Here is a 23,147-nt window from a genome sequence, read left to right as displayed (position 1 = left end):
AGAATGTGCATCTTTTGCAGAATATCTAATAAGTGAGATGCCAAATAACATTCAGTGTTTGGCCCAGGATGCTCCACCTCTCCTAAAAGTTTAAAATGTCTCTTGGAGTATAATGCTTATCACAATTCAGATGTTTTGCCTCATATTTATAGTACCAGTCAAAAGTTTGGACACACCTTCTCATTCAATGGTTTTTCTTTATTTTATTTTTTTTTTCTACATTGTAGATTAATATTGAAGACATCCAAACTATGAAGGAACACATATGGAATTATGTGGTAAACAAACAAATGCTCAACAAACCAGAATGTTTTATATTTTAGATTCTTCAAAGTAGTTGAATGAGAAGGTGTGTCCAAACTTTTGACTGGTACTGTTTCTATATATATATATATATATATATATATATATATATATATATATATATATATATATATACACAATATGATGAACCTTTTAAGTAAGCCTCCTATGTTTTAAATGACCAGGGTTTTCTGGTGTATTTAGCATACAACAAGCAATGTTTTTCTGCAAAAAAGGAAAGAAGGCAAACCCTTTTATAAATTTGAAATACTTCAGAAAATGTTGTTGGTGAATTAAGTAATAGACCCCCATGATTTATAAAAGCAACAATGTATTTACTGATAAGTTAGGTAAAATAGTGAAGTTTCAAAGATGCATTAAAATGGCAGCTGGTCAACAACACACACTTTTTTTAATCTCCCACACAAATAAACAACAGTATAAAATGGTGATGTGAAGCTTGGTTGATTTTACAGCTCACAAATTGTCCCACCAACAACCCATCTTTTTTTTATATCTACATCTCTCTGTCTGTTTCTTCCTTTCTTCTCTTTTCCTTTATCTGACCCCTTCCTTCCTTCTCCCCCACCATCTCTCCCTCCTTTTCTTCGGTCTCTCTCTGTTACTCGAGCTTTGTGTCGTGGTCGCTCTCCCTCTTTCGCTCCCTCTCTCTGGTCTCCCTGCTAAATAAACAATGCAGAGAGTTGACCTTTTGGGTTAACAGGTTTTTATGCTAGCTGTACTCAGCACTCACACTGATTCAATTACCACCAAAGGTCCACTGAACCCCACGAATAACCAAGGAGCCGTCTCCCTGTCTGTCTATGTGCCTATCTGCCGGCCTGTCTGCGTTTTCTTCTGTCTTTCTGGAGGGTTGAGGTGTCTCACTACCTGTTTGTCTAAATTTTTGAACGTTCTGCATCCTTCCGTCTTTTTGACTAAATCCTTGTCTGCCTAGTTGTATTTCCCTCCGTCCGTCAAAATGTTGGTCTCGGTTCCAACGGACATGAAAAAACACACCGGTGAGAGACGCACAGAGTAGAAGAAGATCGCAGGCAGAACGTCCTCAACTGCAAAAACACAACCCAGTCACCTTGATCCAACCCCACGTCAACAACCCAAAATAACCCCCCTTGTCAGCCCCCCATTCCTCCCTCATTCTCTCTCTCCTCCCCTCCCCCATCCCCCTCTATCCCTCTAAGTGTTGAGTGTTATTTAGGCTTTACTGGCGCGTGTAAAATTCTGCAATTTGAAGGGCTGTTAAGTTTTTCAATTGAAATTTTCATTTAAGATGCAGGTGATGCTTTTTCCCTTTTTTTATTTTACTGACGCTTTACTGCTCTCTGGATAGGAGGGAACGAGTGTTGAGGGAATGCGTAGCAACCCCTCTCTTTCTGGTTTCCTTAGTCCTTATCGTTCTTTCCCTCTTCCTCTCCTTTCTGCTCAACTCATTTTTCAATCTCCCATCCTCTCTTTCCCAACTGCTCTTCTTTTCCCTCGTCTACCACTCACCTTTTATCTCCCCTTCCTCTCGTGACCTCTTCATTCCCCATGCCTTTTTGTCTTTCTTTCCCCCCTCTCCCTTCATCCCTTCCTCCACACCTCCCACCGTTACTCCTCCTCTCTCCAGTAAAACACAGTAGCAGAAGGCTAAAACAGGAGCGCCGGGCCGCCAAGCCTTAAATCACATTTATAAGGATTTGGTTAGCATAGTAATAACACAATCAACTGACAAGGGCCGGGAGAGGGGGAGGAAGGAAGGAGTGTGTGTGTGTGTGTGTGTGTGTGTGTGTGTGTGTGTGTGTGTGTGTGTGTGGTGTGTACTTGTGGGTGTATACATACTATGAAGCTTCTTGTGCATATTGTAAGTGTGTACATCGGTGTCTATCCATGTGGAGAGAAGAGGAAGGGTATTATTTTTAGCCTCGCACAGGGTCCTGTGCGTGCATGTGTGTGCATGTGTGTGACTGGGCTTTTGAAGGTGAGTCGAGGCTCCTAGGAGTCATAATGAGGACAAACGCTGAGCTTTACTGTAATCAAGATGCTTACGACATGGTGTCAAAACGTGACAAGCAATACAGTGAGAATTTACATTGCATTTCATATCTTTACTTTTTCTACAGATTATTTAACGCTCTTGCTGCTTTAGGAGACACTGAAGAGGCAGTGAGAAAGGGGATGATGCATGACCAAGGTCATGAGCTTGCTTTGTATCCATAACATCCTGACTATATGTGATGTACATTAGCCTTTAAGTAACTATGACCATCACGATACCTGAAATGTCAATCACTCAAAAATTTCAATATCCTTTTCAGACGTTGACTATTTGGAGTGATTGACTTAGTTCCAGGTAACCTTCTGATGCATCCTTGTACTACAGAAAGAGAACTAAAAAGTACAAAGTAATATATGGCTTTTAAAAATATATTGTGGAAATATGGGTTAAAAAAATGTAGTCAAGAAACCTGCTATACATATTACAAAAGCTATTTGTATGCGTAAAAATATTGTCTTTTACTTTCAGAAATGTACATGTTCCTATTGGTTCGGACAGTATATTTAAAAGAGCAATGTGTAAATACATGTTCAGGTAATGAGTTTATAATAGTGTATTTAAAATATTGTAGTTATTTCTTGAAATGCAAAATAACAATGTGATTATGCTTATTATTATTATTACATTATTTCAACATTTCTAACTGAACGAAATACTGGGAAAGAAGGTAGGGTTAATAATATTTTATTCATGCAGTCACTCATTCATTAAATAACATGAATTCTTTGTGTTCTGTCATTACTTCTAACCTAATTTGTTGCATTTTTCCTCCTTCATACTTCCTCTCTCTCACTTTCTGCTTTAAGTTCAATTTAGTAAAACAGTGCTTCTTTAATGTTCTGGCTCACATATACACACACACACACACACACGCTCTTACTTTCTAAGATCATTTTGTCAAAACTGTGCTTTAGTCATACTCCCTATAACACTCTATAACACATACACACCTCTCACAACACACACACACACACACACACACACACACACACACACACACACACACACACACACACACACACACACACACACACACACACACACACACACACACACACACACACACACACACACACACACACACACACACACACACTCTCTCTCTCTCTTAGATCACTTAGCTAGTGTGAACATGGGAGTAGACAGAGGAAAGGGAGCTGTCCAACACGGCTAGAGTTTATGTTCACAGGAGCCGTCTGTCTGTTCTGCAGCGGCAGGAATTCATAGGGACCAAATTACATTAAAAAGATGGATATAAAACTTTAATGGAATGATAAAAAGGAAAGGAGGAAGCGTGGGTCTTTCTCTTTCTCTGTTCTGTCATTAGCCTTCTCTTTTCTTCTCTTCCTCTTTTTTCCTCAATTCCTCATTTTACCTTTTTGCTCGACCCATTTTTCTTTCCTCACTTTTTCTCTCCACGTCTTATATCCTATTTTTCCTCTATATTCTTTCCTCTCTCTCTCGCTCCCTTTCTCTCTCTCGTAAATACTTAAGGGCTAGTTCGTCAAAAAGAAAAGGTGAAACCCATTCTGTCTTTCTTTTCATGTTTGAGCACAAAGACTGAGAAATGAATAGGTATGACAGTATGAAAGACAGAGGACAAAGATATTTATATATAAATGAAAAAGAATGAGGGAGAGTTAAAAAGGGATAAAAGTAATGAGGTGAAAAAATACTTGAATCCACATTGTTAATGAAGGTCCATGTCAACATACAGTATAGTATTAACAGTTCAGTAACAAAGAAGAAACTTGCAAGGTTACAGCTCACACCAACACATACAGATCAGAGTAGGAGGAACTCTTCTAAAAGAGGTAAAATCCAAAGAACTGCAGTTTAAATTAAGATCTACTGTATATGTATCTTGAGCATGTGTATGTTTGTATGAGTTTACAGTGTATACATACAGTATTCACCCTTTTGCAAGAGTGAATACAGTACCAGTCAAAAGTTTGGACACACCTTCTCATTCAATGGTTTTTCTTTATTTTAATTTTAATTTTCTTTCTACATTGTAGATTAATATTGAAGACATCCAAACTATGAAGGAACACATATGGAATTATGTGGTAAACAAACAAATGCTCAACAAACCAGAATATGTTTTATATTTTAGATTCTTCAAAGTAGTTGAATGAGAAAGTGTGTCCAAACTTTTGACTGGTACTGTACGTATAAACCGCAAAAAGGCAACAGTAATTCCATTTTAACTATTGGCTACCGAATAAGATGTATAAGTGCCTGCTAAGGTTGTCAGTTTGTGAAGCGTATGGGTGAGGAGATTAGCAGAGGAACGCAGCCTTTCCTGTCCCTGCCATGAAGATGAGGGGATGGGTTTATGGTGACAAATTACACAAAAAAACTAAATCTGGAAATCTGGCTCTCTTCCATCATGGGTTTAAATCCCTTCTTATTAAAAGCTTCCATACCTATCATGTATTCTATTATTATGTTAAAATATTTTTTTCCTATGCATACTTTAAAATGATCGGACACAATAGTATGTACTCTACGTTCATGACTGGTTGTAAGATTCAATTGTAAGATGTGAGATTTAATTGTGAGTAATTCATTGAGATCAGTATGACACAAGGAGCTGTGAAAAGGGATAAAGACATAAAAAAGATCATGTTGGGAAGAATGAAAAACAGATACATGGATTGCACATGTACTCACACAATATATCATTATTTCTTATTTGATGTTTTGTGCTTTTGTGTTAGATTAAAAAAAAAATTAATCAGTTCTTTTAGATTATGTCCACTAGTTTCAGTTAAACAGATATGGAAGTCGGCAGAAAAACAATGAACCACACAATTTTTCTTTATACCTATACTTAAAAAGACACAGTGTCACGTCTGTGCTTTTGGGGATGAGTTTGTCAGCATGCAACTTCACGAGTATGTGTTACTGCTTGTGAACATGAACAGGTGTGTGATTGATAAGGAGGACAAGCAGGTGTGTGTGTATGACACATGTTCTCAGTGTGTGCGCGTGTGTGAGTCTGCTCATGACCGGGCCTGAGAGAGGCAGAGAGGGGAAAGAGAGGGATGGAGGTTTGAACGATGGGGCAGTGTGACCAAATGGACCCATCTATTACTGTCCACACACACACACACACACACACACACACACACACACACACACACACACACACACACACACACACACACACACACACACACACACACACACACACACACACACACACACACACACACAAAGAGATAGAGGTAGATTTGCAAGTTTTCACTCACTCTTACACACATAAAAAACACAACCAAAAACACAAATAATTGTCCGCCTTATCTATAACTGTTGAGTACATGGAAAAAAATAAAGTGTAACAAAAGCTCAGTCTGTTTGACTTTGTGTGTCTGTTTGTCAGAGGGAATTACATTTTTGAATAGCAATGAGAAAAACCAAAGGGACATAATTTAATGCATCCTAAATGCCTGCAATTGTGTGTGTCTGAATGGGTGTGTGCATCACGGTTTATGTGAATGTATTTTTATACCGCACATACATGTGTACGGACACATTTCTGTGTGTGTAGATTTGCATGTATCCTATGTATGCAAATCTCAGCGGCTTAATGATAATGTATGTGATAATAGCGTGGTGCTAATTAATTTATAACTTTGCACTGAGGAGGCTGTTCCAGTGGCTAATATGATTCTATTACAGCAATTAGCCCACAATGACACTGGCTAGGTCACTCACACACACAGACACACACCTTACAGTATGCAAATCTCACTATGTTGGTGTGTTTCACCCTATCTTGCTTGTCCCCATGTATAATTTTGAATATGTTTTGTCTCGGTCTTTCTTTCTTTGATCATACTGACCACCTGCATTAACACCAAGACATTAATAGACTTTTATTAAATAAAACCTTGGAGGCTTTCATAGAATAAAAAGGAAACTGGGCAGAGACCCTGTTTTTCACACCACATGCCATATGTTTAATGTGTGAGGCCATTGTTTAGATCATCACCTAAAATCAGGAGATCTGTCAAACTCCTTGACTTTAACTTTGACTCAGCAGCACTGACGGCCAACTGACGGCAGAGGCCAACTAATAACCAGCTGCTGCCAGCCACCTGCCAGCCAGTCACTTGCAAAACTTGGCAGGACTGCTGACACAAGCACCCAGGCTGCACAATTCTGTATGAAAAAACAATGCCAGCAACCACTGCCAACAGGTAGCCTATAGAACGACAGAGTGTTTATCTGACGCACCACCAAGTTTGTTTACAACTACCGATAGAATCATTTATGGTTTTTTTATGGTTATTTATCAATGGTGTTTCTCTTTCGCTGTGTGCATTGTGTAAACGTGTAAACTCATGCATCTGTGAGTAACAAGTATGTTATGTTTTAGGTGTGCACTTGTGTGTATGATTGTGTGTACTTACTGTCCTCTGCGGTGCGCAGGGTCGTCCAGGTGCTGACTGTCTGCCCATGTGTGTGTGAGATCACCACTCTTAACATGTACTGGGTGTACGGTGATAGGCCCTCTACATGGTAGGAAAAGGTAGCTGTTGCGTTTCCCAAAAGCCTGCAAGTTAATAGAGACAAACATACATTTACTGAAAAAGATCTGGATATGGTCAAAATGTGCTGTGATGTAATCAAACAGGTGGTCAAAGAGGGACAGTGAATTTATTAAAAGCTCATTTCCAAAACGTTTTCTCTTTCAACTTTATCCACCATTTCTTGTTTTGCTCTTTAATGCCTCACCACAGAGATTCAGCACTGGACAGCTCCTCAAACATGTTTGCCAGCTACTGGCCAAGAATGCTGCAGGAACGAATCCTAAAACCCCAGTCTCAAAGTCAATGGGTTATTTTTAATGGATTTTTGGAAATGGAAAAATACCATTGGCTTTTTGCTCACTTCCGCGTTGGCCTACAAAAGTATGTCAGCACCACTGAAGCACGTTATCTCTACAGTGATAACCACTGTTACAATGACATTGCTAGATATTTTAACTGCATGTTACATCTCACTGTTAAATCTTGTTAAACCAAATTTTAAAAGTCTACATAAAAGTTGTTTCTTGAAATGGAAAATTAAAGTGTCTCAGACTTAATGTATGTCATGCAAGACAGTCTATGTTTATCTAAATTCAAGCAAGTTGTATCTGTTTCCATGTGTTGTTATGGGTTTTGTATGGTCACTTAACAGTGACTATCTTGTTAATATGTACAATATTTGTATAGTTTTTATTATATTCCCTGTCATACCTGATCCCATATCATATAATCATACAAAGGAATCTAGGACAAAGTAAAAGAATATTGTCATAAATGAGGGACCGTTGACCATTTAGCATCAGATGGATAGAAGGGATGAATGAATGAATAAATCAGGGAACAATGAGATTTCCATAGCAGAGGAGGAGGAGGATATGGCTGTCTGATATATAATACATGTAGCTAGTCATTTATTTATTACCACAGAATGAGAGCCTCCTCTTCTTGGATTAAATTGCAATTTGTTGTCAGGAAGCATGTAATGAATACATATCAGATGCACACCCTCTCTCTCTCTTTTATTCTATTACACATTTCCCTACCTCTCTCTCTCTCTTTGCAGTGCTCTTTGATTTTTGTGTCTTTTTAACTCCCCCCGTCTCTCCAGCTCATTTCCTCTCTGTTTTTCAGATGGTCTGTCACATTGATGTGACATATTCAGCTTTTCTGTATAATGTACCCCGTTATATGCACATGTGTATGCATATGGGTGTACACATTTATAAGGTGCGTATATGCAGTGATACATATTTTACAGTGCTGTACGTGTCTCCTTTCTCTTAATGCTGTTTATCATCACATGGCTGTCTCAGACCACTTGCATTCACTGTGGACAACTGTGTGCAAACTTGTCCACTCGTTTATCTCCTGTGTCCGTGCATTTTTTTAAATCTAAAAATAAATGAATCTAAATCTCTCTCTCACCTTATCACAGGCCTCTGAGGGGATGTCCTCATTTGCAGGCTGTAACGGAGTGGGCCTGGTGCGTTGGAGTGAGCAGGGGCGGACCAGGATACATTCAGACTGGCACTAGTTCTATGATCCAACCTCAGAGGTGACAACCCATCTGGGGCTATGAAGAGAGAGAGACAAGATGGTGAGAAGAAGACGGAGCAGTTGATGAAGGAAGGATGGAGGTGGTGAGAAATAAACAAGGGCAGTTGAGGAGTAAAACAAAAAAAGAGAGCAAGAAAAAGACCAAGAGAAAAAGTAGATTCTATAAGTTACATCAATGTCATATTGAACTTAATGTCATTGATCAACTGCACCCTAAATGAATGACAGGAGATTATTGAGGAAAGAGGAGACAGGAGTGAAGAGAGAAAAGAGGAGACAAAAGAAAAAAAAAAAGCAAAGGAGAAAATATTCTTTGTAAAGGAGGCTTGGAGTGCCACAAGATTTACGAATATACAACCACTACACATCTCTCTCTCACACACACACACACACACACACACACACACACACACACACACACACACACACACACACACACACACACACACACACACACACACACACACACACACACACACACACACACACACACACACACAAACAACACTATGACCCCGCTCTCTCAACAGTGCCCCCTCTTTTCCAGCTGAGCATGATAGCATAGTGCTAGTGTCGGAAAATCAGTAAAAACATCTTGATTCAGTATGATAGCCGTGCTCTTAACAGAAACAGAGAAGATGCGTGGAAAGACAGAGTAAGAAAGAGATAAGGACAACAAATAGAAGGAGAAAATGAGAGTGACTGTAGTGTTGACTATGCGAAATAAGAGTAGGTCCTCCGATGTATAAAGTGACCCTTCAATCAAACACACTGCTCTCTTTCCACTACAACAAGACTGATTGCTGAAGACATCTTATCCTACAGACGGCTTTAACAAACACACCCACGCACTATATGAAAAAAGGCTCAAAAGACTCTTTGATACTGAATACTGGTTCAGAATAATATTCGTGGTGTTTCACCAAAACGAACCTTCACTCTAATTCCCATTCATTATCTGAGTATATAGAAACATTTAAACTAGAGTAACTGCTTTACAGTTGTAGGCCTCTGCCAACCAGTCATGTTGCAGGTTACATTCAAGTCCGTCAGAAATGTCACCACTTTATCATTTTCTCATATTAGTCATTTTTACAAGATTGTCATAATCAGCAATTATGAAATCCTCATAATTAGCAGTTATTGCTATTTATGACAATCCTGAGATACCTTCACAAGAATAGGATGGACGAGAGGTTACAGTGAATTTGACCTTTGACCTTCAAAATACAATCAGTTAATCCTTGAGCTCTAGCTGACGTTTGTGCCAAATTTGAAGAAATTCACTCAGGGCATTCCCGATGTATAACTAGAACGGGAGGGAATCAAGATCACAGTGACCGTGACCTTTGACTTCAAAACATAATCAGTTCCTCCTTGTGTCCAGCTGTGTGTTTTTCTGAATTTGAATAAATTCTAACAAGGTGTTCCAGAAATATAGCGTTCGCTAAAATGGACCGGATTGACGTATATCCGAATGTACCTAACAACATGACAAAACACTGTTTTTCAAGTGTGTCTTTGTGTCTCTCTGTGTGTGTGTGTGTGTGTGTGTGTGTGTGTGTGTGTGTGTGTGTGTGTGTGTGTGTGTGTGTGTGTGTGTGTGTGTGTGTCTATCTGCCTTTCTGCATTTTAGTCAAAGCCCCACCTGTGACTATAATAATGGGTTATTTTTAATGGATTTTTGGAAATGGAAAAATACCATTGGCTTTTTGCTCACTTCCGCGTTGGCGTCAAGATTTAAGTGTTGCTTCTTTAAGTTTCTTATCAATTTCATATTTATATATTGTATTGTACTGACACTAGAATGGATCAATAAAATAAATCAATATATTTAATGGATCCATAATTTAATTTTTAATTATTAAAAAATCTTTTCGAATCCCATCCCTAGTTTTTACTTTTTTAATAAAGAGGACCCTACAGTGGATCAGCAAAATTGTCATTCCCTGAGTATGTATGTGTGTGTCTGTGAATGTGTGTGTGTGCGCGTGTGTGTAATTCTTGAAACACTTGATGCCTCTGACACACACACGCATGCACACATGCACAAAACAGACAAGACACACACACACACACACCTTTGCTGAGCCTGTGTCTCTCTCATGCTGTGTTAGCAGGTACAATATCAGAGGTGTCACTAATCGTTTTAAACTATGCACTTTTATGTTCACTTCTCTCTTTCTGCTCTCCTCCTCCTCTGCTCTTCTGTCTCTTGCTCAACTATCTTCTCTCTGTTCTTTCATAGAACAAGGACGCATCAAGACAGTTTGCCTTAAAGAAGTCTAAAGAGATGCCAGAGGCACAGAGGTAGAAAGAGAGATAGAAAGAGAGGAAACGTCTGGTATTTAAAATTTATACTTTCTTATGCCTTTGTTTTGAACTTGAACAGTAGAACTTTCTGAAGTCAGTCTATTGTTGTTCTCTGACTGAGACATGGGTGGGGTGTGTGTGCATGTGTGTGTATGTATTAAACACTTTTGTTAACATTAGCTAAAGTCATAAAATGTGTGTCTATAGGTGTGTGTTTTGCCGCCTGGTTACCATCATCTTCAGACTGCTCTGATCAGCTTTGACATTTATCAGTATGCACAATCAGCCTCCATTCTACACAATTACAAACACACACGCACAAACACACATGCATAAACACACGCACAAACGCTGTGTAAATCTGAAATATGTGTTCAGACCATTAAGTGAAGTCAATGATGTGTGTGCGTGTGTCTGTGTTTATCACTGCTACTCACTGAATAATTGTTTTGGTTTTTTTTCCTTTCCCCATAGCGAGCTATAAAACAGAACTTTTCCAGTCCATAAGAATAGCAATTAAAATCAGAGTAATGAGATAAAGATGTTATGACGGTTCATGGCTTGTGTAGAGTTATAAAAAAGCAACATACACATTGTGGGGAGGACAAAAGCGCCTTATAATAATAGAAGACATAATTGTGGTGACATACTCAGTTTTTTCATAAGTATGCATCTGAAGAGTGTGTGTGAAGATTTAGATTTCTAGAGAAAATCAGGTTTATAAGGTGTAGTCTGATGATGGGAGGAGAACATTTACTGTGTTTTTGTGCATGTGTACCTGCTGGGGGCGTAGTAACATTGAGTGGCAGGCTCTCAACACAACCTTGTGTGTTACACCCTCTGATCCAGAAGGTGTAGTTGGTGTAAGGCTGTAGGTCAGTCACAGACAACCAGCTTCCTACTGCTGTACTTCCATCCAGCACACCTTCACCATCTACGGAGAGAGTCACACAAAGAGAGACATGTAAGGTCTTAGGCGAGGCATGGTGTATTTAACTAGTGAAGAGGAAGACGTTATTATTTTGCACATTCTTATTGATTTATGGCACATTTATCGATTAGAGTGATAACTGTGATAGCTGGAAAAAAAATGGATACATAAAAGGCAATTCAACAACAGAGGGAAAACCGAATGAGTGAGAGTTCAAGAGAGGGAAATACTGACGGAGATTTACTGAGAGTGATCAAAAGAGAGAGGTCTCCATATCCAGGTTATGCAAGGATAGTCAAAGAAAAAAAAGGATCAGAAAATTACAATATGTGAGGCTATCCAATAAATTTAGATGGATACACACACCCTCGCACACACAAACACATATCAGTTCTGTGGGAACTGATGAATGCAGTGTGTATCAAAGAATCAAGGGGGTTGTGGGTAACTAGAGCGAAACACCATCTCTCTCTTTCTTCCACACCTCTTCCACCCTTCTCTCCACTCATTTTAATCTGTCTCTTCCTCTGTGAGGAGCAGATCAAAGTCCCTGACTCAATGTGTGTGTGTGTGTGTGTGTGTGTGTGTGTGTGTGTGTGTGTGTGTGTGTGTGTGTGTGTGTGTGTGTGTGTGTGTGTGTGTGTGTGAGAGAGAGAGAGAGAGAGAGAGAGAGAGAGAGAGAGAGAGAGACTTGGTGAATGTAGGTTTAAGGATAATTGTGTGTTCTGCTGTTTCCCGCTCTCCTGTTCTCATCTTGTTCAATTTTCTTCTTCCCCTTTTCTTTCCATGTCCAGTTCTCATCCGCTGTTTTGTTGTTCTTCATGTCTTATGTTGTTTTTTACTTGCAATCTTTTCTAATACTTCTATGGAAATATGAGCTTCTCATCTCTCCTCTCGCTGTATACTATTGTTTACCAATACTTGTCTTTGTTCTTCCTTCCATCTTCAAACCACTGTTTTGCTCTGGAATCCTACATCATTTCCTTTCTCAAGTCACCAGCAGTATAAAACAAACCTCGTCTTTTCTACACCACTCTGGTTTGATTACTGCGTCTTTCAATTCTCCATTTCAGGCCTGACTTTCAGTCTAACTTTGCATTGTTGGTGAGGAATGTGTGTCTGTAAGTGTACACATGTGTATCTCCACCCATATTATCACGTTCTGCTCATCTTTAAAAAAAAAATCTTTACTTAATGTGTATCTTTTGATTGTGATTTGAATTGTGATACTAACAAAAATGTACAATAATTTCCTGACTGTGAAATTAAAACAAACTCGACAGATTCTGCCACTGGCTTTTTGATGGTATAGCTTTAACTTTTCTTTATGCTTTGACAGGACTTACCTGCATGAGTGAGACCTATAGAGAAGCAGCTTTTACTGTCCACTTTTCCTCCCGGACTGCCTGGCCTTAGAGAATTAAATTATAGCAACAATACAAATGTCAAGACACACCATTTTTAGCTTAGTTTTTGGGGTCTAACTAATGATATGGTATGGTGTCTTACAAAACTCCTTAATCTTATCTGATAATTATGATAAACTTAACAGCTGTGTGTATAATTAAGAGTTGGATTTCTAGTGAAGCCAAGCTGACAATGCAGCAGGTTCAGTGGGCAATCGAGGCTCTCTTTTAGGCATAATCTACATTTTGTCAGCATCAGGCTAACCTCTTTGGGAGCCGCCATTGTTGTTTTGAATGAACGGCGAGAGAGAACGCATGGCAGTATGTGTTACCTTTGCTCTTGTAGTACAGTGTGTAGCTGAGGTTCCCATTCGGTCTAGGTGGGGCTGTCCAGCGGGCTCGGAGTGATCGAGAGCTCTGATTGGTCAGCTCCAACAGTATAGGGCCCTCTGGGGCCATCTGTAATGTACGCATCTCCACCTGATTTAAAGAAAAAAGACACAAAAGTGCACAAATGTTCAAATGCACAGACACATTATTCAGAACTTTTTTACTATAATGCTACTCTCATCTATCCAATGGTATAAAAAACATTTAATGAAATCTTTCTCAATCTGATAAGGGTCAAAATCATGCTGATATATTTCACCGAGTGGATTAATATAACACTTAACCAGTCTAAGTGTGAGATTACACAACTCACATTTCTTCTGCCTCGAGTTTTCTATCCTCCTTATATTTTATATAATTTTATATACTCTCCTGCCACATTCCTCTCATCTTTTCACTTCCTCCCCTCACTCTGCTCCCTTCTTTTTCCACCATTAACCCGCTTCTTATTTGCCACCTTATCTCTCACTTTGCTCTGACCATTTACTCTATCCTCATCATTTCACTCTTTTATCCCTAAACTCCCTCTTTTCCTCCATCCTTTCTTCTCCTGTTCCCTTCCATCCTGTCGTCTCCTCCTCTTTATCCTGTTCTTACCCCTCCCTTTCCCACCTTCCTGTCCTCTTGTTCTGCTGTGTCAGCTGTTCTCCTGGTGTTTGACTAAATATGGCGTCGGTATTGGAAAAATGCCCCAAAATATGGCCTGTCGTCAGAGACATCGTTGAGTGTGATGTGGCATTTGCTACCAAATGTCACTGTTGCCACGCCAACCTCGTTATTGAGCCGAGAGAATCGATCACCTTTATGACGCTCAATGACATAGCATGCACGCACACGCACACACACACACACGAGAACACTTTGAAAGTGTCTGAGTAGGCATTCTCATATGTGTTCCCATATTTGTGTGTGTTGGTTAGTTAAAGCGATAATCTACATCATAAAAATATGTGGTTTACTGTGTGTTTGTTTTACCTACCGATATGATTCATCCAAATGATAAGACATCACAAAGGATCATGCGGTTTATCTTATCAATCTATAAATTAATTAGTGGGTTTACAAGTAAGTTGTTCACTGACCATTGGTCCCTTTCCACAGCCCCGTGCTGTACAGGCCTGCAGCCTGAGGACGTGTCGGCTCCACGGAGAGAGTCCCTCCACCACAAAGAACCTCAGGGAGGAACTGGAGTTTAAAATCAGCAGCCCATCCAGCCAGAGACCATAGCTGGTTATAATGCCTGCAAAAAGAACACATCTGATCATGAAATGAATGACATACAGAACAAAAATAAAAATGACACGAGCAAAATGTTTTCAAGCCACAGTAAGCTTGACATCTTAGCAAGGCCAGGAATAACTGGAGCTTTCCTGAGTAATTGTAAAGAAGTTTAAGTGTTTATTGTCCCAAAAGAAGTTTATTGTACATATGTTGTGTATAACACATTATTCATATTGTTAACATAAGTATGTGTTGCCTTCATTCCCTGCCCTGAAACACCTCAGTCAACACAACATCATCACCCTGACTCTAATGCCAGACTTTAAAACAAAACATGTGTGCATTGACAAAGAAAATGTTCCAACTTTTGTTCATTCATGTTTTAAAATCAATTCATTCAAACAAGATTGTGTGATTGTCACATCCCTTAGATGTCTCGGTCTGATAGTGTGTTACGAGTTTCCTTGAAACCTTGTTCTGCATTACATTTTTATGATGTCCAGTATTCTTTTTTCCGATGCTGTTGAGGCACTGTTGCGATTGGTCACTCAAACTTTGAAACACTGTGTCCAGACTATGAGGAATTCCAATCACAAAGTGAGCTTTGCTATGTCGGGATGCAGTCTGGGTCATTGGATTACAATGCAAATGAAAACTGACTTAGTGCCAGTCAATGTGTCCTAGTGTGATCCAATGAAAACAGCACTGAAACGGCAAATGTAACCATAGGCGTTTTGACAATAAATACACTCAAAAGGACAGTACTACTGGAGCGCACACACACAAATGTGGGTGCAAATAGGTGAGCACTCATCCCCAGACACACATATCGACACTCCCCCACAGGCACAAAAAGATATACACACACACTAAGATGGGAACTCACACGTGTCCATACACAGGCACAATAATTACATTACATTACATCCACCTAATAAAAAAAATGAAACAGTGTGGTGCCAAATGTGCTTTTCCTTAATAAAAATGCATACACGGGGCTCAAAAGATCAGTGCTAAGAACTAAGAGTCTATTCTGCTTTAATCATGTGTGGGTTTTATTATTGCTCAATACAGATATACACACCTATCAGGGAAATGAAGACACAAAAACCCCACGGACACCAACTACATCTGGGAAGCTCTTAATGTGGCAAATCACATGTGTGTGAGAGTGTATGCGTGTATATGTGTGCGGACGTCGCTGTGTGCTTGTGTGTGTGAATAAGCCCATATCAGTATAGGTTGTAATAAAGACAGGTTGGGAAATGAAGCAGCGAATGCATAACAGGCTTATTTCCCCTCTTTGTCTGCGTGTTGCCCCGACCTAATCCCCGAGAGGATTATCCCCCACAAATCCCTGCGGAATTGGGGAGAAGGGGGGGGGAGAGAGACAGAATCTCACTCCTCTGGAACCCATCACCATCATCATCATCATTGTTGCCGTCCATTTATGACAAAAAAGAATAAATGAAAAAAAAAGGAAGCACTGAGCCCTTCTTTAAGCAAAAATTAAAGCTTTTTAAGCATGAGATAATCGGGTAATCATGATTAAGTGTCTCCTTGTTATAAATTTTCTGTCATCAGATGAGAGAAGCTTTAAGTAATTTATCCGGGCTAATATGCACACACATCAAATGGTTTATGGTGCAAAATGCACTCATGTGGCATTAAGCGTAAAACACACACGATTCACATTACACACACACACGCGTTATGGAATTATACATACTTTAACGAGCATGGCAGTAACATTTGATAATATGTGGTGGTGCGTTGTATGTTACAGACTGTGAAATGGGGTGGGAAATCCTCAGATGGTTTTCAACACTCAATTCATTTGGAGTTCATAAGATGTGCATTTGTTAATATAGTCCTTTAGAATTAATGATTAGTTATTTGTAAAAATTACAATATTTTCAGTTTATCATGTGGTAGATTATGTTACATGAAACTACTGTATTTTAGTTATTTGAAGATGTATTGAACTTTGTACCTTTTAGACTTTTATTAAGACACAAGGACCTCTGATTGTTTGATGTAAGTGCTATGTGATGATACTCATACTGAGTATACATTTCATAACAGTTTGTTTAATTGTTGTGTTTCAAGTTCTTTTTAGGCATGTTGTGCCATCATTATAGACAGTGGAGTGGTGACAGGAAATGAGGAGAGTTTTTCTGCCTTTTGAAGCTGTTTTTAAAAATGCGTACATTGTGCCTTGTTTTAATATAGAATTAATTTGTTCAGTTCTCGAGTTTGTACATTTCTATTAAATTGCTTCGTTTGAAGTTTACAGTGAAGATAAACCGTTTCATAGTACAAAAATAAAAATGCTGTAGTTTTTGAAACAAGACGGGACCGAGAGCAAGCAGATGCTTTTTTACTGTTTTAGACTATTTGCTAAATTTTGAGGTTTTAAATTGTTGATGTAATACCTGTACTTCATATTGAAGTATATTGATAAATGATGAATCACTCCTAGTGCTAGCTCACCCAAACACATTAGTATATTAAGTTAAACTCTGTAGAAACTTTAATTTATGCAGTCTAATTCCCAAACTGTAAGTGTAGAAAACTCTTCTATCTACAACTTTGAGTCTCTTTACTCTCAAACATCTGCTCACAAAAAATGTTTGGCGCAAATAACTTTTTTTTATAGCCATTTCCAAGCCAGTAGCGGAATTTCAAATTCACCTAAAATTTACATCAAATACGCCTTGTCCAGCTCTGTGCACGGATTTTAATTGTCTGTTAGTGAATTAGATGAAGGTAAGAAAAATAGAGAACAATGAGAGAGAGAATGGCATTCACTGTGAGTCTATGTGCTCCCAGCCTGCAGTTCTCTATTCAGTCAAAAGGGAGCACTTTTCATCCACTTAAAGGAGCTCGGTGAAGCACTGCCTTCTCACTCCCGGTCTCCGTTAGTCTCAGATTTGACGTTCTCTCCCCCGTCTTTGTCTCTTCCCTGTTCTATATCAGAGTCCTCTATGTCCTCCTCTTTTCTCTATCTGTTTTATCTCCATCTCTTGCACACTCATCTGATTCCTCTCCCTAAAAGGAAAACCTTCACCTGTTTCATACTCACATGTACGGGATACCTGTGCAATGATATAGGTCCTACTATATGTGATAGTCTGGGTTATGGTAAATACTGACACCGTTTATTCAAGCCACCAGTTCAACTAATGTTATCCTCATCACAAATCTTGTCAATTTTTCTACTCTTCTACATGTTTTATCTCTCAGATCAATTTCCTGTATCTAATAAAATTCCATTAAAATACAATTACTTAAACATGTTCAACTGGATGATTGATAGCGTGCATCAGTTTGTATGTATTTAGTTCAAATTTGACATCATTCTAAACACTGTTGATCTTTTTTTTTTTATGTTTATTCAATGTTTTAGGCTGTGTATCTCAGATTAAGTGTGTGTCCCCTCACCATTCGGAGTATCGGGAGGTGTCCAGCTGACGTTGAGTGCATGTGGGGACAGAGGCGTGACCAGCGGCGCAGGAACATCCTCTGGGGTGCTCTCCTCAGTCTGAGCTTCGCTGGGAGGGCTTAAGGTACACCCACCTTCTGTGCAGGCCTGATGTGAACACATAGTGAGTTTATGAGTTTATGAATGTGACGATGCAAATCAAAAAGCTGAAAGAATGAGGGACTCACAGCGAGCCTGATGCTGTAGGCTGTTCCAGGGGTTAAGTCGCGGAGTGTGTGGTCTTCAAAAAGTTCTGAGCTGTTGTAGACCAGCACAGGCGCTGCACCGTCATGTGACAGGAAGATAGAATAGTACTCCAAAACACCATTAACCTGAGAGGGACGCGACCACCTGGAGAGAAAGAGAAGCTTCAGCAGAGATAGTAACAATAATATATATTTACTCAAGTACTGAACTTAAATTCAGATTTAAGGGACTTTCCCTGTATGTATCATATTACAATAGTGTCAAGTTAATTTAAGACTAAAGATAAGGCTGGAGTTATTGCATCGTTTTAGTGACAGTTTAACTAGAGCCTGATTATGATGCTTGATTATGAGGCCTGGTTAGGCCTTTCTACTTTCTACCATAGAACTGTTGGAAAATCTATTAGAAACCCATGAAAGAGCGACACCACTACTTTTGATGACACATTTTCTTTAATTTGATGCAAAAGGCCAGTGTAAACGAAAACATAGGATCGTAAAGATAACTCTTAATTGTGGCTCATATTAACAAAATAATATAACAATAGACATTTATTTATTTTTTTACATTTAGTCAAATTCTAATATGCAATAAAAAATGTTTTTAATTCTTTTGAACACAGACAAATGCTGTTAAATATATTGTATATTAAGACGTTGCCAGGACTGCTTCGATTTCACTGGTTTGGACTGTTTATTATGCAGAACTTTGGTAAATATTCAATTATTTCTAAGATTGTGTATATATATATAGACGGTAAAAGTTAGATTAAAAAGGTTGTGAGAAAGGCACCATATTGCTTTGTCTGTATATCTGTGTGTGAGAGTGTGTTCAGACATACACACACATGCACACACAAATGTGTGTGCATGTGTGTGTATGTTGTTTCTTTCTGCAAATAGATTGAAACAAAATTCAGAGAGCTACAGTCTCTTAAACACAACACCAGCGCGTATCCTACCCACACAGTTTCCTCTGTCAGATAGGTGTCTCCTTTTCTATATTTAGAACACGAAGGTCATCCCCAACAGAGAGAGGAAGGGAGAGGACAAGAGACAGTATTTATAAATAGAAACGAGTCGACTACACATTACAAAATGTGCAAGAGAGGGCCATGCGGACCAAATCTTAGCTATAAATACTAAACTATGAATGAGATCTGATGCACTTTTTTGCCTGCTTCATTAATACTAAACTATGATTGTTTTTTATGTATTCTAATATGGGATTTCCAGGAGCTGCTGAATGTGTCTTGATGAACGTGATCACTATCCACTGTCCTTTTAAATGTGATGTGACATGTGCCAGTTGATGACGTTGGACAGATATTTAAGCTATGATCAAATCATTTAATATAGAAAGTTGTGAAGTCATGAGAACATTAGATGTATGCTCTCAGAGAGCAGAGCTGTTACTTTGATTCCATCCTAACAATGCCAGAGTAATTGTGTTTTGAAACACATACAGTATGTAAATCACTGGCTGTGTTTTGTAAATGATGTACCTTGATGCACTTTTTATGTCATCCAAAATCCAAAGGAGATTTTGAGAAAACAAGTAAACATTCCCTAAATAAAGGAGCATTTAAAACATTTATTTTTATAAATAGTTCCGCAATTCTTACAAATCCTTGAGAGTAAACCAGCCCTCCTGGTATAGTCGCAGAGGGAGGTCATTTTCAAAAGTGATGGATTCCTTTCTTGGTTCCTCCCATTAAAAGCCAGTTTTTGAATGACTGATGAGTGTGTGTTAGCACACAATTAGCCACTGTGGCTAATCTATCACATTTATTATAAGATTTATATGCCGTCGATTGACAGTGTGATGTATGTCCAAACTAAATCAAAGGGGAGTTGTTATAATCTGTATTATAATTCACGTTGGTAATGGTTTTTAAAAAATCATTGTTTTTATTTTTTTATGAAATTAGTGTGAAACAGACATAATCAGCACATTAAATTGAAAACCATGTGCTTGAAATACAATAGGTTCAAATTCTGCATCACAATCTATCAAGTGACAACCTGTCTCCTGCGCTTTCTCTCCCTCCCATCTTTCCGGCCTTTCTCTATTTTGCATATTCAAAAAAACAACATTGACATCTTTAAATAATTACTGACAACAAATTAAAGTACTGATTATTTGGAAAAAAAAAGTGAGACAAGGAAAACAAGCTTTTTTAGTTGGCGAAATTGACCTCTATTCTCAACATGTCAAGTGTCCCATCAGGTTTTCTATATATTTGTGACTGCGCACACGTCTGTCAGTGTAGAGTGTTTTCGCAGTTCTGTCTGCGTGTGTGTATGAACGCGTTTGTGTCAGGTAGTATTAGATGAGGTCAGGGATAAATCTGCTGATATTTTTCTGTTCACATCCTGCAGCCTTCCTCAACCTTTCTCACAGTCTCTCACCCTCAACCTTCTCATACACAAACACACACACACACACACACACACACACACACACACACACACACACACACACACACACACACACACACACACACACACACACACACACTCTTTTTAAACATTTCCCTCCGTTCATTCCATTCAAACTCACAAATTATCTCTTTCTTCCCATATCTTTAAGTAGTTCTTCCTCTCTCTCTCTCTCTCTCTCTCTCTCAGCTCTTCTCACAGACACAATAGAGAGGTATTGACCAAGTATGATCTCTCAACCTCTTCCTATTACCAATGTGCTAACAAGGCAATACATAGCCTTCCCATACCTGGTGAATATATAGCTGAAATACATTTTAAAGGCTTTTTAAAGACTATGATCCAAATCCCTGCAGCATACTCTCATGGGTGTTGTATTACACATGCTGTGAAGTGTCTATAGACTACATGTTGCCAAAAAAAATAAGCTTGTTTACTTTGTATGGAATAACATACTTCATTCAGGTAACATTCATGTCGAGATGATTTTACCTGACGTGCATGCAAGCTATTAATACAATATATTATAATGCTGGGTAAGAGAAAAATGAACATGTGATCAGAACCACCGGTAAACTGATGAACATAAATCCTTACTATGTTTTGTGGCTCTGTAAAAACAAAACTGAGTCAGTCTGAGTAAATACAAAATTAAACCTATTTCAATAACTTCAATATTTGTTTTTCAAACATAACTCCCACGTATTGATTTGTACGTTTTTGCTTTAGAGGCATATTTTCCTACAGTTCCAATTTCCTCCTATGACTGATGCATTTGTTTTACACACATTAATTCAATTAGGGATCAACCCTGATATCAGGAAAATCAGTTCATGTTTTGTGGATCAGATATGTGATATTACCAATTTCTTATACTTTCAAATTGTTATATATGAAAGTATTCATGAATTAGGCAAAACTGCTCCTACAGTACATTCAGGCAGATATGCTTGTGTGCAGTAAATGTAAATGTGCTTATCCAAGACAATCGATCATTACTATGATCATCACATCTTAATTACACACATTCACTATTAGACAACTTCATATTACTGCTTCTCCATCCTTTCACTCATCATTGTTTAATAATAATAATAATAATAATAATAATAATAATAATAATAATAATAATCAATCCTTTATTAGTCCCACAATGGGGAAATCCTTTCACTCATCCTCTGTCCATTGTTTAAGTGTGTGTGGATATGCGTGTGTCTGTCTGTATGTGTGTGTGTGTTAGTGGCTCTGTGCCCTCCTGCGGTGAGTCCCACTGTAAGTGACAGTCAGGACACAAATGGCTTTCACGCAGATTGACTCTCACATACTCACACACACAAATACCAGTAACATTTGAAAACATGAGATTGATGCAAAAAGTGCAGAGATCTATCTTCCTCTGTCCCCTCCCTTTAGAGGTGGAAGGTCAAGTGCAGAAGAATATTCTGCACAGTAAACACGACTGCAGAAGGTCACTGCCTCTGTCTCTACCTGTCTCTCTCTCTCTTTCTCTTTGCATTTTACACAGACATATGTGAAATAAAAAATGAAAAGCTTTTCAGTGATGCTTAAACAGTGAACACTCACTTTCTCTCTCTCACCTAAAAAGTCTTGTATATGTATGTGTATATTTACATATGGACAACACATGTAAACGTGTGTGGTTGTGTGAACTTACTCCACCAGAATAGTCCGTGAGTCAAGCAGGGTAAGAGTTGGTACGTGTAGGGGCCCTGGAGGAAGCTGAGAGGTCAGCATCGTAACTTGTGAACTGTTGGTGCAGCCCGCTGAAGTGCATGCACTCAGTACCAAGACATGGGTGGAATAGACACCAAGACCTGAAACACACACACACACACACACACACACACACACACACACACACACACACACACACACACACACACACACACACACACACACACACACACACACACACACACACACACACACACACACATGAAAATAAGCACAAACACAATGATGGTTCAGTACAATCTATCGCTGTAAAACCTTGATTTAGATCGTAGATGTAAATTGCCCACTAACTTGATATTGTGAGGAGATTTAATCCTAATTTTATTCCAAATCCCTGAACTCTATCTTCTTTTACCAGAATCTTTCCCCTGTGTATCTCCCTCTCTCCTTTTAGCTCTGTTTCTGAATCATTGTTTCTCGTTCAGTGTCCATCTTTGCCTCAAAACTGTTCTTCATCTGTCTCACTGTGGCAATCTCCCTCTCTGTAACGGGATCTATTCTTGCACATACTGTTTAATTACAACGTCCATAATCCTTCC

The 23,147-nt window shown here is 38.7% G+C and overlaps 1 protein-coding gene across 1 annotated transcript in view; it reads right to left on the bottom strand.

Annotated features, from left to right (window-relative positions):
- The window catches only part of ush2a (Usher syndrome 2A (autosomal recessive, mild)), a 190,074-nt gene that overhangs the window by 78,496 nt on the left and 88,431 nt on the right, over positions 1-23,147 (bottom strand). Inside the window, 8 exon segments of the mRNA XM_054614583.1 lie at positions 6,784-6,926; positions 8,329-8,476; positions 11,552-11,707; positions 13,443-13,590; positions 14,583-14,740; positions 18,166-18,313; positions 18,394-18,556; positions 22,529-22,688. Coding sequence (XP_054470558.1) covers positions 6,784-6,926; positions 8,329-8,476; positions 11,552-11,707; positions 13,443-13,590; positions 14,583-14,740; positions 18,166-18,313; positions 18,394-18,556; positions 22,529-22,688 — 1,224 coding nt within the window.

This window comes from Anoplopoma fimbria, chromosome 2 (assembly GCF_027596085.1).
Source record: "Anoplopoma fimbria isolate UVic2021 breed Golden Eagle Sablefish chromosome 2, Afim_UVic_2022, whole genome shotgun sequence".
In the NCBI taxonomy this organism is placed as follows: Eukaryota; Metazoa; Chordata; class Actinopteri; order Perciformes; family Anoplopomatidae; genus Anoplopoma; species Anoplopoma fimbria.
Note: the sequence above shows the minus strand (reverse complement) of the source record. Positions and strands in the feature narration are given on the sequence as shown.